Raw genomic sequence first — 14,773 nt, forward strand, 5'->3', positions numbered from 1 at the left:
TTTGCTACCCCAGCAAAATCAAGTTATTTAAGTATAGGAACAATTAGAGGATTAGGTTCTGACATTGAATGACAAAAAGATGAAATCATATTCTCAGTTTCCTATAGTTATTAACAAATTACTAATATGATACATAGATATTGAAAATCATATTTAATAAATAATGGTAATGTGTAAAACTTACCGTACTTCTAATGAAGGCGGACCTGTGTTTATTTTGCTTCCACAACAACATTTTTAGTAATGGGATTGAAGAACTTTTGAAAGATAGAGAGAAACGCAGAACAAAGATGAATGCAAGTTTGAATGAAAACATATAGCCTTGGATGAACATATTTATAGATAAACTTTGATACGAGAGAGTAGCATTGGATTCCTGAAAAGTCACTATGTCTTAGTGTACGTGAATGTAAAATGGTGTCATAGAGAGATCACCAATACTCATAAGACGTGAATGGCAAAAGAGTGAGTCATTACTTGGGAGGAAAGAAAGCTTGTTCAAATGGTGTCATAGAGAGATCACTATCACTCATAAGACATGAATGGCAGAAGAGTAAGTCATTACTTGGGAGGAGAGGAAGCTTGTTCAAATGGTGTCATAGAGAGATCACCATTACTCGTAAAATGTGGTGAAGTTTTGAATTAGAGGAAATCTAATGCTACCATTATAAATAGTCATATTCGTGTTCATATTCTTCATTCAACCTTCTAAGCTTGTTCCTTGTTCTTGTGAACCTTCTCTTTCTAAGCTTGTTTATCATTCACTTACTTCAATCTAAAAATGTCTTCAATCTATGTTATTGTTCACTCTGATAGTACAATTAACCAATGTCTTAATGAAGGAGTCACATTCACCTCACCATCAGCCAAATTGGTACATATAAAAAGAGGAATGACTCTACAAAGACTGAAGAAAGTCATTCACACAAAACTCTACCAAGACGAAAATGAAATGGTGACAACCATACATTTTCGCTACCTAATTAGACTTGGCCTTGGGGTTAGCAACAACACATGTGTTGAGTCGAACGATGATGAAGACGTCGAGGCACTCTTCAACATCCACGATTCAAATCAACTTCAATCAAGTATAGAATTATATGTTACATTTGTTACAAACATAACCCAGGTACCACAACTTTCACCTTTACCTTCACTTTACCAAACTTACAAAACCATTAATCCATTTTTTCCAATACATGATATGAATTCTGACCTTCAGTCCTACACACAACTTTTAACTAGTCCATTCATGGACCTCGATGAAATACCCTCCTAGCCATTTGAGTAAACCCTACTGTCTCAGCCTCTTCAAGAAACTCCCATTAAAGAACATACTATTGTGGGTCTCCTAACAGAAGTCTTTGATCTTTTTAGCAATGACGAAGATGAAATCTTGTTACAACATCAAGATGATGAAAAAGACTCTCTCTCACTTCCAAATATTCCACCATCACAACCATTAGCATTATACAATCCACCTCCATATTTTTTAGACTTCCCCAGTCAAGTGGATGAACATGTCCTTGATTGTGAAATTGTAGTGTATCTGCCTGAAATACTATTTGTTGATAGTGTTTCCTGACAAATGAACAAGTGCAAGACGCCATAAACAGATTTCAAATTGTGAATCACTGCACTTACAAGGTAAAGATGTCAAGCACAACTAGGTTTATCATGGAATACGTTCACAATAACTGTGACTGATGATGTCGAGCTATATTGCGCACCAAAAAGTAACACTGGAAAATAATGAAGCTTGAAGGGTCCCACACATGTGTTTTCCCACTCATTTCATAGGATCATAACAAGTTGGGATCACAAATGATTTCTCAAACCATTCGTGAAATTATTGAGGCTGATCCATTCACACCCATGGCAACCATCATAGCTCACATAAAGTCCACGATAGGTTACACAATCAGCTACAGAAAGGAATGGCTGGGGAAACAACATGCCATTGAAAATATCTTTGAAAATTAGAAGGAGTCATACCACAAGTTACCTTGTATGTTGCAAGCAATGCAACTGTATCTTTCAAGTTTCATTTGAAAATTAAGTACACAACCAGCATACCAGGGTGGCTTGTTGGACGAGGGAGATGTGTTCTTCAAGAGGTTGTTTTGCACATTCAAGCTCTGCATTGATGGTTTTGCCTTCTGCAAACCAATTGTTTAAGTGGATGAAATATTTTTGTACGGCAAATACAAAGAGACTTTATTGGTGGCAGTTGTGCAAGAGAGGTTGTGCCTCACTTCAAATCATCACGAGGCCATAAGAAGTGCATACTCCATAAATGGAAGTGGTTGGACGGAAAACAATTCTATCCATATTTATTGCATTGGACACATTGTACAAAACTTTATGCGACGATTCAAAATAGCTGCACTTAAGAAAGATGTCGTCAATATAGACAATTTTAATTTTTTATGTACTCTATATTATTATTAATATTTTATACACTTGCTTAGCTAGTTATATTAACTAAATTTGTAATCTTTTTTCCAGCAATAGGATAACTAAACCGAGATTCTTTTACTATTACAACATAGTAAAAAATCATAATCCTGAAGCTGCACAATAGTTAGATAACATCATAAGGGAAAAATGAACGCTAACATGGGGCAATGGACGACGCTGGGGACATGACAACAAACCTAGAAGAGTCAATCAATTTGGTCTTGAAAAAAAATCAGAAACCTGCTAATTTACTCCATGGTCATGACGACATAGACCCGTTGCAACAAGTTCTTCATTGAGAGAGGCAGGGAAGTAGATACAATGATTAATACTAGACATGTGTACTCGAAGGTTGTAACTAAAGCAATTCAAAATGCACAGTCAAAGGTGAACACTCATACAGTCATCACCTTTGACAGAACAAGCACTAGATTTTTAGTCGAAGAAATACAACATTTGAGACAAGTTTGACCTGTAGGGAGATTTATAATATGGTTAGATGAAATATGGTGTGATTGTGGCAAGTTCTAAAAAGTTCACATTTCATGCTCGCATGTACTTGCTTTATGCTTACACGAACACTACAACTTTAACATCTACATATCTCCCATGTATATCTTACAACAAGTTTCTAAGGTATACGAAGGTCAGTTTGGAGAACTCAGACATGAAGAATATTGGCTAACTTACACGGGCTCAACTTTGTATCCAAATCTAGAATTAAAAAGAACTTCAAAAGGTTGACCCAAGTCTAGCAGGATAAGAACAAAGATGGACATTAGAGAACAACAAAATCGTGCAAAAAAATGTTCCTATTGTCACATCTTGATCACACAAGGAAGATATGTCCAAACATTGGTCATGCATTTAGTTCCCGTCAATGATTTCTTTTGTTGTAACGAGTTATAAAGAAAAAAGAAAACTTGACTTTAGAAGACGTTGTATCAATATATGTCATAGTTTAGGTATTAAAAATTATAATATTAAATAATGTAATTTAAAAAAAATTAATTTAATTAAAATAAATTTTTTATTCAAAATAATATTTTATCATACTAATATTTAAAAATATTAACTCAAAATTACATATTTAAATAAATAAAATAATATTTAAGATATTTATTTAGTTTTTAAAAATATGATTATTATTCTTTAAATATAAATAATTTAAGCATTAACGTTACTATCTAAAATAAATTATTTATTATTTAAATATTTTAATTAATTTTTAAAAAAATAATAATTATTGTTATTTAATTTTTATTTTAAATTTTAAAATTAAATATTAATATAAAAAAAAAATTGTTGCAAGTTAGATTTCGACTCTAAAAGATCAAATTCTGACTTAAACAGTAAAAGAGTCTACATTGATAATTAAATGTGCAATGAGTACATTTCTGTATTTTTATTTTTATTTTTGTAATATTTTGAAAAAAATTTGAAATAATTTAAGCATTAACCTTATTATCTAAAATAATTTATTTATTATTTAAATATTTTAATTAGTTTTTAAAAATATCTAAAATAATTTATTTTTTATTTAATTATTTTAATTAGTTTTTAAAAATATAATTAAAAATATAAACATTTTTTTATGTTGTCATTTAATTATAAATTATTTTTTCATTGAAATTTTTTAACTTTCATAATAATTATTTTAAAAACAAACTAAAAGAAATCATAAGTCCTAAGCAGAATTAAGATGGCAGTTTTCTTAACATCATTTTTTACGGTTGAATTTAAGAAGATTCAAATCTAATAGATTTTTTAACACAAAAATGTAATAATTTTATTAAAAATAAAAATATTATAAATATTTATTTTTTAAAAAATATTTTTAATATGTACTTAAACTTTAATATATTTTTAAGAATATTGCTATTTAGTACGATAAAATATAGTTCAAATTGTGTTCCTAGGATTTGTTTTTCGTATTAAAAAATATTTTCATATTTGTAATCTATTAATTAAAAATAAAAACAAAAATCATAGAAAACCAAAGGAACATAATAAAAAGAAACATTTACTAACGAGAGAAATAAAAGGTAAAGAAGCGGGACTTTCAATTTTGAAAAAAAAAAAAAAAAAAAAAAAAAAAAAAAGCCTCGACGATTTGTGATCAAACCTTGCTGTCTATCTGTCTCGGATGGTGTTTCGATTTCCAAACTTTTCATTCTCACAACAAAACTAAAGAAAGAAAAGAAAATGATAATAAAAGAAAACAAAAAAAGAAAAAAAAGTGAAAAACACGTTTTCATTTTCTGTCTCTCCGGGTGGGGATTCAAACTCTGGCCTGGTTTCTTGTCAACCAGGTCCCTTACCAGTTCTTAATCCTTTTTTCCTCACATTTCCTTTTTCTCTTTCAATTTCTCATCTTTCTTCCACAATGAACGATCTTCTAACGGTAATGTTCTATTCTTCACCTTCTTTTTCTGTTTTTCTTTATACATTATTTCACCATTGTTGATTCAAGCTTTTTTTTTTTTTTTTTGGCTTTCTGTTCTTTGTTTTGATGAATTTGAGAGTTTCTTGAGGTGGGTTTTTTCAGATCTAGGATTGTGCATGATGGGAAGTCAGGATTTTAGCTGTGTTTGCCTTTCTGTTGGTCTGCAGCATTTGAAAATTGAGACTTTAGTATTGTATGAGTTATGCTGTAATGAAATTGTGCACAAGTGGTGAATGATGTTGGTGGGCATCTCATGCTTTGATGCAGAAATTGATTACCCTTTTTACCCCTTCATACTTTTCTCAAATTCATAAAATTTGAGCAGTTACAGATTTTGTTTTTGAATTAGTGTTGATTTTTCTCCATTGTTTCATATTTTGTATTCACCTGGGTGTTGAGATCTGTTCCATCTTATGAGAAGGAAAAAATAATAATAAATATTGCCTTCATCGTGACAATTAAATTAGTCTTGATGTCAACTATCTGGAATTATATAAATACATAAATAAATAAGGGATTTGTTAATAAGTACCCATTTGTTTTTTAGAAGGGGTATGTTAGCAAGTTATAATTATGATTTTCTTAAAATATACTAGTTAATACACACTCTAATTAAAAAATAAGTAGATATATTTTAATGCACCTGATTAATAATGTAAATTTTTTAATAAGAATATTAACAAGTTATAACATTTATTTTTTAATATGCACCCAAAGGTGAAACTAACTACTCCTTCTGAAAGATAGGTGGGTGTATGTTAGCAAATCCCAATAAACAAACAAACAAGTAAATAAATGATGGGTGTATGTTAGCAAATCACTAGCCTCTTCTTGCATTGAATAAAGCTTAGTGAGTAATCAGATCCCGAGAATGGGTTTACAGTGGATGTTCCTTTTGGTAAAAATTAAAATAGTAACTCAAAAGATGCATTGTACTTGTATCCTGAAGAAGTGCTTTGAAGGGAAAATCATATAACTGAATTGTGGGAGTTAAACTTATCTTTGTAAAATCACAACTTAAAGTGATACATTTTGTGTTTCCAAATCCCTACAATCCTATCTTTATTTACTTTGAATACATCATTCTCTTTTTTCTTTTTTAATTATTTCTTCCAGTTTATATAACAATACACTTCTTAGTGACTCCTTGATTCTTTGATTTTTGGTAAAATTAGTTGAAAACTTCTAATTTGTAGTTGGAAGCTTGTAGTTTTTAACTGACTGATTGATTTATAATTGTTTGGTAAAACTGATTGCACAACTAGTTGAAATTTATTAATTGACTAAAATGGAAAATTGTTTAAAAAGTTAAGAGTAAAAATGAAAAAAAAAATTAAAATATATTGGCAGATAGCTTCCAATAAACTGAATGCTTCTTGGAGTAACTTTTCACATGTTAGCTTTAAAAAATTACAAGCCTTTTTTATTTCTTATTCATCAAATAGCTTTACTGACTTATTGCAAAAAAAAAAAAACCTACTACTTAAATAAACTATAAGCTTGTATTATTGAATAAACTCCTAATCTAACATCAGCTGACAATATGCTTCTCATTCTTTTAGCTATTAATTGTTGATTACTGAGCCGCACACCCATATATATAGTACTTAAATGATTGAAATACTGCTAACAAAAGCTCCATTAAACATAATCTCTCATTTAAGTCCAATAATATTTTCATAATTAAATAATGTTAGTCCACAAAATAAATTTGAGAAATCTAACATTCTTTCACTGAAATAGAATCACTTCCGTGATGCTCGCGAAAACTCAATTCTTTGGGATAATCTGTTTCTTGGATAGGAGTACTCAGTTTGGTATGAACGCATACCTGCTCAGAAAAGCTCAATTCGCTGGCCCTACTTAGGAGTTCTATTCTTTTTGTGACACAACAATTTTGTCAACACAATAATAGCATTGTTCTATGCATAAATAAGGTTGTGGTTGCGTTTAAAGTCTTCTTCCACAGCCCTGCAGATATTTTGATTGTTCAATTGTCAAGTAGGCCTGCCTATCCTTTAATGTTTCATGTCAAAGCTTAGTGAAGCAAATCCATAGGGAAGTCCTATTTTGGCATTTACAAAAGTTAGTCATGATTCATGAAGCTTACTGAAGCTGTATTTTCAATTCTTTATTTTCAGTGTCTGTATTGAATGCAATTAGAGCATTGAATGAATTAGGCTGTGAATTCAGTCCTTTCGTTGATGTTATTGGGGAACAAAAACAGAATACCTGTGCACTAAGGAAGATTTAAATGCACATTATCCATCCCGAGTTAGGTCTTGGAATTACTGGTCACTATATAGACCTTAAGAGTAGTATAGTTCTTAATAGTTAAATGTTTTATGGTGAGATTGTATCATAATTTTTAAATTGACTATTTGTTCTGTTTGAGATGCTTTGTATTCTATACGCATCTAAGATCGGTGTGTGTGCTTTAGTGATATATGTAGAATACTGTGTTATTGTCTCTAACTACTGATTGCTAGAATAAAAATAACTCATGGAGCTAGTTACCTAGGACATGCAGATTGCAACTCAGCATTAAGGCCTGAGCCATATATATCAATTTGATGATCCTCTTTTGCAGGAATCGTTTGACATTCCACGTGGTCAAGGTCACAGAGGTGGTGATGTTGAGTTAGGAGAATATGCAATGAATTCAGGAGACCTGGGCTTGGATGGTTTCTTCAAAAAGGTGCTTATCTGTGTATATTTGTAATAAAAGCATTAATCAGCTTCTCTTTCATTATTTCTTTCTTTTCCTTAGCTTAGGATAGACCTAACATTCATATTCAATCATGTTTTTCATCTTGTTGAATGTTATTGTGGCTTTCTTTAATAGGTTCAAGAGCTTGATAAACAATATGCTAAACTGGATAAGCTTTTGCAAAAGCTCCAGGTAACCTGTCTTTACACACTTGTGACAACTAATTGCTGGGTTTTGTAACACTTCTAACATTTTTCGTTCATGAAAAGTAATATACAATTGTAGGCTGTGATAATGAATGAATTTAATTAATTTATCACCACTGCTATCGTTTTTAATAGTCTAATATACTTGAAATAGTTATGTCACAAAAATATGATAAATAAAGAAGTCAGCAATAGAGGTGTGATATATTTTTAACTGTACACGGCCTCCCTAAAAATGAGATTGTTTTGCTGTGGCTCATCTAACAGCAGATTAACCATCTTAGTGAATTGTCTCTCCATTTTAGTCAACTTTCATATCAATCTATAAGGGAGAGGCCCCCAAATTACACAGGTCTATGAAGGAAAAATAAGAAGGATGGAAGGGATAACAATTCATAACAGATTAGGCACAGATTATAAATAAGGGCCATTTATCACATTAAATGTAGTCTTATTTACTCAGTTAATGATAGGAGAGTCTGGCCTCTCGAAGAAGAAGAGTCAATTCAGTGTATTCATTTACCCTAATTCTCTGCTATATCGGCAGTGGTTATGACTGTTCTTATTCAATAACATTCATTCTTCCTTTCAGACTGAGACCAATTCTAACAGAACTGATTGAGAAAATAGAAATAGGAATTGTTGAAGTCCTATATTGATTTCAGATATGGCTAAATAAGAGCTTATAAAAACTAAAATAATCCTCATCTTATGAACTAGCTATTGGGGTTGAGTTAGGCTTAAGCCCAACTTTAATATGTTATCAAAGCTTATTGTAGATTTGATATTGGGTCACTCTTGACTGAAAAAAAAAAGTAAAATCTGGCCTCACAAATTTTTCTAGTACAATTAACCTGGCCTAGTGGATTTTCCCGTGTAACTTACCTAGTCTTGCGACTTTTCCAGTGCTATTATCTACCTGGTCCCACTGATTTTCAAGTGCAATATTAAAAAAAATAAATTAGTTCTGCAATTTCCATGCTCTAGTCTAGATTTCCAATCTTGAGCATGAAGGGGTTTGTTGAGTTAGCCAGTTAGGCTTGCAGTCCAAATTTAACAGGAATAAACAAAGAATCAAATTTTGCTTCTGTTTTGGAATTTTGTTAGAGTAGAACTAGAACCTTAAGTAAATATTACATGTTTTGTCCAATTAGCTAAAGTCATTGTGCTTCCTTTTTGGTTTATATTATGAAGTAAAAATTACTTGAAATTTGTCCTCAGCATTTTTATGTAAATCTTGATGCAGGATGCCCATGATGAGTCCAAATCTGTGACAAAGGCTCCTGCCATGAAGAGTTAGTATAATCTTGTTTATGTTTTCTCACGCAATCTTTTGCATGTTTCATTGTCCTTTTTTTGTCTTTTTACTTAACATAAAATAACAACAATCAAGTTTTATCTCACTAGGTGAGATCGGCTAGATAAATCATGACTCAATAATTTCTTTTATTATTTTATGTTTAATCAACATAATAATAATAAAATTAGAGTCATGCATCCCTCCTATCATACACACACACACACACACACACACATATATATATATATATATAGAGAGAGAGAGAGAGAGAGATATTTATATTTTAAATAAAATATTTTAGTGAGATGTATAAATGTAGAAATTACTAGTCCTCTTGTGACTCATTCAATCTTTATCGGAATATTTCTTGTAGGTATTATTGATGCTTTTTTATTGTAAAATATAAATTAAATATACTTGTAATAGAGAAATATATAGTTTTCAAGTAAGTATTTTATATAGTTTGTAATTATGAAATTTGTTAAGATGCTCCACATTGGCTAGGAATAGCGTTAGAATACTTCTTACAAGAGCTTGCGTAATCCTCTTCCTATGAGCTAGTTTTTGGGAGTGAGTTAGATCCAAGTTTTCTAACATGGTGTCAAAGCGTATCCAGTTTGAATGTTGGGTTGCCCATAAATGTTCTGTCCTATTGGGCCATCTGCAGATTTTGAGTCTTGCAAACTTCACACACCCATGTCCAATTCTTGGTGTGAGGTGACGTGTTAAAATGTTCCACAATGACTTGGAATAGAGCTAGAATATTTCTTATAAGGACTTGGATAGTCCTCCTCCTATGAACTAACTTTTGAGAGTGATTTAATTTAAATCCAAGTTTCTAAAGATATGAAAAAGAATTTTCTGAAGAGGACTGGTTCTAGATGTTAAATTGCCCTTCTGTTGAAAGGATATATTTGAAGGTAGATGTTTTGATGATATAAATGAAGTTCATGAGTGTTTAACTGATTGGCTGCAGCTATAAAGCAGAGAATGGAGAAAGATGTTGATGAAGTTCAGAAAACTGCACATTATTTAAAGAACAAAATTGAAGAACTGGACAAAGAGGTGTCTCTACTGAATTTCTTTCATTGTTTTATTCAATCCCTAGATTCTTCGTTGTAAATCTCCTCATTCCATTTTATGTTGTAGAATTTGGCAAACAGGCAGAAGCCTGGGTGTGGAAAAGGATCAGGTGTTGACCGGTCAAGAACAGCAACAACCATGTCAGTAATGATCCAAGTTTTATTTCTCATTATTATTGTCACATAACTTCGACTAGCTTTATTGATTGTTTCTCATTGTATTTGTAGTTTAATGTATATAATTCTGTCTCTGCTTTCAAGTTTTTCAAATGTTCATTTCTCAAATTCTTTTGCAGCACAAAGATATAATCATTTTGATTGTGAAAGTTTTTCTTGATAAATACGAGTCTATAAGAGAGTCTTCAATATCAATATTCCACTTCTAAGGCAACTAAATTTCTAGTCCTTTTGGACTTCTAAATATTCTCTTATCCTTGGCATCTTGGATTATATTCAATCATCAATATGAATATATCTCATTAAATATAGTTATAGATATTGAAAAACATCAATAAGATAGTGAAACTAAGAAATGCTTGAAAGGAGTAAGAGTAACTCAAGAGTAAGGGAAGAAGCTGTCATCTCAATCTAAATGCAGAATTTCAATGTAAACTTCTTTATATTATGAACCCAATTTGTAATAGGAAATTCTGTGACAGAGCTTCTTATTCATTATCCATAAATAATAATAAAATAAAAGTTGTGTTAATATGCTGTCAAGGGCTTATGGTCTAACTTACTATAAAATTTTCCACATTTTCAGTCCTTGTCTTTCAACTTGTATCAATACGTTATGTATGCTGAATCATATGGAGTAAACCTCAGGGTTTTTTAAACAAATATTACACTTGTGTGTTTCTGAATTATCATTTTTTTTTTCATTATTTTTGGCTAAATGTTTTATTGGACTAATCTCATCAGTACCTTTTTTTTTTTTTCTGGTATTTTACAGTTCATTAAAAAAGAAACTGAAGGATAAGGTGGCAGAATTTCAGGTGGGTTTGTCTAGTAGCATTTTGCTGGAGTTTTTTTTCTTTTTTTTTAGTGCTCCTTCCCTTCAACTGAATCCATTTTTCAAAACCTTTGCAGGCCCTAAGAGAAGCTATCCATCAAGAATATCGAGATGTTGTTGAGAGACGTGTTTTTACAGGTTTGAGTTGTTTGCTTATTAGTGATTGTTTTCAATTTCATGATCTGATAGCATGATTTTTTGTTGAAATGGAGTTAATTTCAATTTATTCTCTGGTTATCGCGATTGTTAGTTACTGGCACAAGAGCTGATGAGGAGGTATTTTTTCTTTTCTTAATTTTCATTAATAGAAGAAACACCTCTTTTAGAAGTTTTCCTTCTAATCATTTAACAATGTACAGACAATTGACAGATTAATTGAAACTGGAGATAGTGAACAAATTTTCCAGAAGGCAATCCGGGAACAAGGACGGGGCCAGGTTCATCCCTCCTTTCCCTTTTGCTTTCTCCTTCAATTCTTCCTCAAATTCCTGTTCAAGTTTTTATGTTATCCTATATCAACATGAATATCATTCACTCAACCCTCCATCATACATACATTTTCAATATTTTTCTGCATAATTTATCTTTTCGGGACTAGGGAGGGGTGAGAAACATTGATCTTCCTTGGGCAATAGGCCAATGACATAATATTAGAAAGTTTAAGGGCTGTTTGGTTGCAGAAAACATTTTCTATTTTCATTTTCTTGTTTTTACTTTTAATTACAAAATTGTCACTTTGTTTTCATTCTATTTCATATTTTAAAAAATATGTACAGAAAACGGTGAAAACTGGAAAAAATTGTCTCTGATGTTTTCCTATGCAAACCTTTGAAAACAAGAAACAAAATGAAAACAAAGTGGCGATTTTGTAATTAAAAGTGAAAATAGAAAATAAAGCCAGAAAACATTTCCTAAAACCAAGCAGCCCCTTATCTTGTCTGTGATCTCTATACACTTCTCATACATTTGAGTTATCTTTTTAGATAATTGACACCTTGGCAGAAATTCAAGAGCGACATGAAGCAGTTAGAGATGTTGAGAGAAAGCTTCTTGATTTACAACAGGTATAAATCAGTTTGTTTCATTAATTTGACTGATATTGTAGCTCTACAATTTTGGACAATATCCTGATAAGGACAAGTTTATGTATGATAAAGGCCTATGCTATAAAACCATTGGGGGGATGAATGCCTAGAGTTATGGTTTTCAGAGAGATTATTCTGAACAGGAAAATATTTTTTATGCTTTATTCATATGAAGATAGATTTAGTCATATCATACAATAAAAACTTATGGTTTCACTTCATCTCTGAAGGAATTTCCTGTTACAGTTTTGCTGTTTAGGATAGGTAGAATACCTCTCATCTTTCCAATTCATATGCATTCTCCATCTTTTTTATGATAATTTTTATGCACGTTTTTGTGCTAGTGGTCCATACAAGGGAGATGGGGAGCCATATAATATATCACAGCGCTAGCCCTGTGGAAAGCTAAAATTTGCAAGGGTGCTCTATGAAAAGAGTGCAATTTATTCTCAAAGTGAATTAGAACACAAGATGTGTGTAGGTAGAGATAGGCACACACAAGATGTGTGTAGGGAGAGATTGATATCTAGTTTGGATGATAATAACTTCATGTCTTGACAGATATTTATGGATATTGCGGTGTTGGTTGATGCACAAGGAGACATGCTTGACAACATAGAATCACAGGTATTTTTATTTTTTTTTACCATTCTGTAATTCTTTTTATCAGGTAACTATACTTCTAAACCGATCATTGGATTAAAAAATTCTATCCTATTAATCATATCTGCAAAATTTTAAATTAATCTAAAATTATTTGATATTTCATTGACATACATCAAACTTAATATATTCTTTTAAAATATATAAAAATAAGATCCATTTGATTAACTTCTTTTTGCAGTTTATTTCTTTTTAAGACTTGACCCAAATAACCTTTAATCTCTATAGTACATAGTTATAATAAAGTAGTAAGTTATTGATGATGTAAGACAGTAAGAGTGAGTATAGTACTTATATCAGTGTAAATCAATTCCTCCAAACACGCACACATGGAGAGAGAGAGAGAGAGAGAGAGAGCATACCTTGACCATTGTGTTTATAATTATATAGTCAAATTTGTTGGTTTCATCTTCTTTTTTTCTACACGTCCACTCTTTCTCTCTATTTATCTATGTACCTATATGCGAATTCCTTAAAGAAATTGTTTGTGACCAAAGTTGGTTTGTACTCTTGCATCAGGTTTCAAGTGCGGTGGACCACGTGCAACAAGGCAACAATGCCCTCCAGAAGGCAAAGAAACTACAGAAGAACTCTAGAAAATGGATGTGCATTGCTATCATTATACTTCTCATCGTTATTATAATAATCGTTGTTGGTGTCATCAAACCATGGGTTAGCCAAAAGGGTGCATAGTTTCTAATTTGTAATTGACAATCACATTATTTGTATGCCATCAATTTTTCTCTGATCCATTCTTTTGTTTTCATATGTTTTAAAACATTCTTTCCAATGCTATATTGCTCTTGAAAGAAAGATTGGAGCAACCTATAAAATATTGAATAAGTTGTATACTATTTTTACACAAAAGAAAAGGTATTGATTATTTTACATTGCTTATTACATATTATCGAACCGTTTTTTTTACCTTGTAACTGGTGAACTTTGAATTTCCTTTTCTTGAGTCATGGCTATCATTCTGAAGTAAAGCATCATCTTTCATTATATTATTGGAAAATTTTATTGAAAAGTAGAAAGTGTCGTTTGCAGTGGACTATTCTTATTCAGCACATACACGGGGTTGGTTCATTTGGTGGACATTTTACTCAACATTTTAAGTAACTTTTGATAAATCTGAGTATTGTATTTAAGAAAAAATGTTGTTTTAATGTATACAGCAGAGAATATTTATATGCAAGTCATCGATAGAAAATAATTAACTTACATAACAAACAATTCTGAAGTTAGAAACTAATTACAGTAATTATTACTTATTTGATAACAAGATTAACTATTACAATAATACCTCTCTTCAAGTTGGATCGTGGATATCTAACATTCTAAGCTTGGATTTAAGATGTCTAAAAGGACTAGTACCTAAGGGTTTTGTCAAGATCTCTGCAATTTGAGATTTTGAGGAAATGGGAAGTAGTTAAATGGTTCCATCTTGTACTTTGTCACAAATATGACAGTCCCGTTCTATGTACTTGTCCTTTCATGAAATACTAGATTAGCTGCTATGTGAAGGACTACTTGATTATTACAATACAAAACTGCAGAGTGCGCATTTGATATGGAAATCTTGAAGAAAATACATGATCCGTTGAGCTTCACAAGTTGCTTGAGCTTTATACTCAAGCCACTGATGATGATCTAGATATAGTGATTTGTTTCTTATTCTTCAAAGATATTAAAGTTTTCAATAAAAAAAAAACATATTTTCTTATATCTAAACAAGATACCTAGTAAAAATCACTGAATCTTTTGAGTTCAAGGTCTCAAATATAGCAATCTCCCTCTCAGTTTTCTATA

General features: G+C 31.2%; 1 protein-coding gene across 4 annotated transcripts; it reads left to right on the plus strand.

Annotated features, from left to right (window-relative positions):
* The first annotated feature begins 4,846 nt into the window (after positions 1-4,846).
* Positions 4,847-13,862, plus strand: LOC113867665 (syntaxin-132). Of its 4 annotated transcripts, none has more exons than XM_027503080.1 (13): positions 4,847-4,864; positions 7,497-7,604; positions 7,752-7,808; positions 9,069-9,117; positions 10,099-10,187; positions 10,272-10,345; positions 11,157-11,199; positions 11,294-11,354; positions 11,467-11,492; positions 11,576-11,653; positions 12,200-12,280; positions 12,863-12,928; positions 13,484-13,862. In XM_027503080.1, the coding sequence occupies exons 1-13, from the start codon at positions 4,847-4,849 to the stop codon at positions 13,655-13,657; spliced, it is 924 nt and encodes a 307-aa protein (XP_027358881.1). In that variant the 3' UTR covers positions 13,658-13,862. The 4 variants fall into 4 exon arrangements, with proteins under 4 accessions (XP_027358881.1, XP_027358879.1, XP_027358882.1 ...); XM_027503078.1 differs by having other exon boundaries at positions 7,752-7,847; positions 13,484-13,657; XM_027503081.1 differs by lacking the exon at positions 4,847-4,864 and adding an exon at positions 6,718-6,843.
* The last annotated feature ends 911 nt before the right edge of the window (positions 13,863-14,773 follow it).

Source organism: Abrus precatorius, unplaced genomic scaffold, assembly GCF_003935025.1.
Source record: "Abrus precatorius isolate BTA unplaced genomic scaffold, Abrus_2018 Scaffold5, whole genome shotgun sequence".
NCBI lineage: Eukaryota > Viridiplantae > Streptophyta > Magnoliopsida > Fabales > Fabaceae > Abrus > Abrus precatorius.

Excerpts from the sequence above, each read along its gene's own strand:
- LOC113867665 (XM_027503078.1), top strand. Across the intron at positions 9,118-10,098 it reads AAAGGCTCCTGCCATGAAGA|CTATAAAGCAGAGAATGGAG; the intron begins GTTAGTATAATC and ends GATTGGCTGCAG. Across the intron at positions 11,355-11,466 it reads TGAGAGACGTGTTTTTACAG|TTACTGGCACAAGAGCTGAT; the intron begins GTTTGAGTTGTT and ends CGCGATTGTTAG.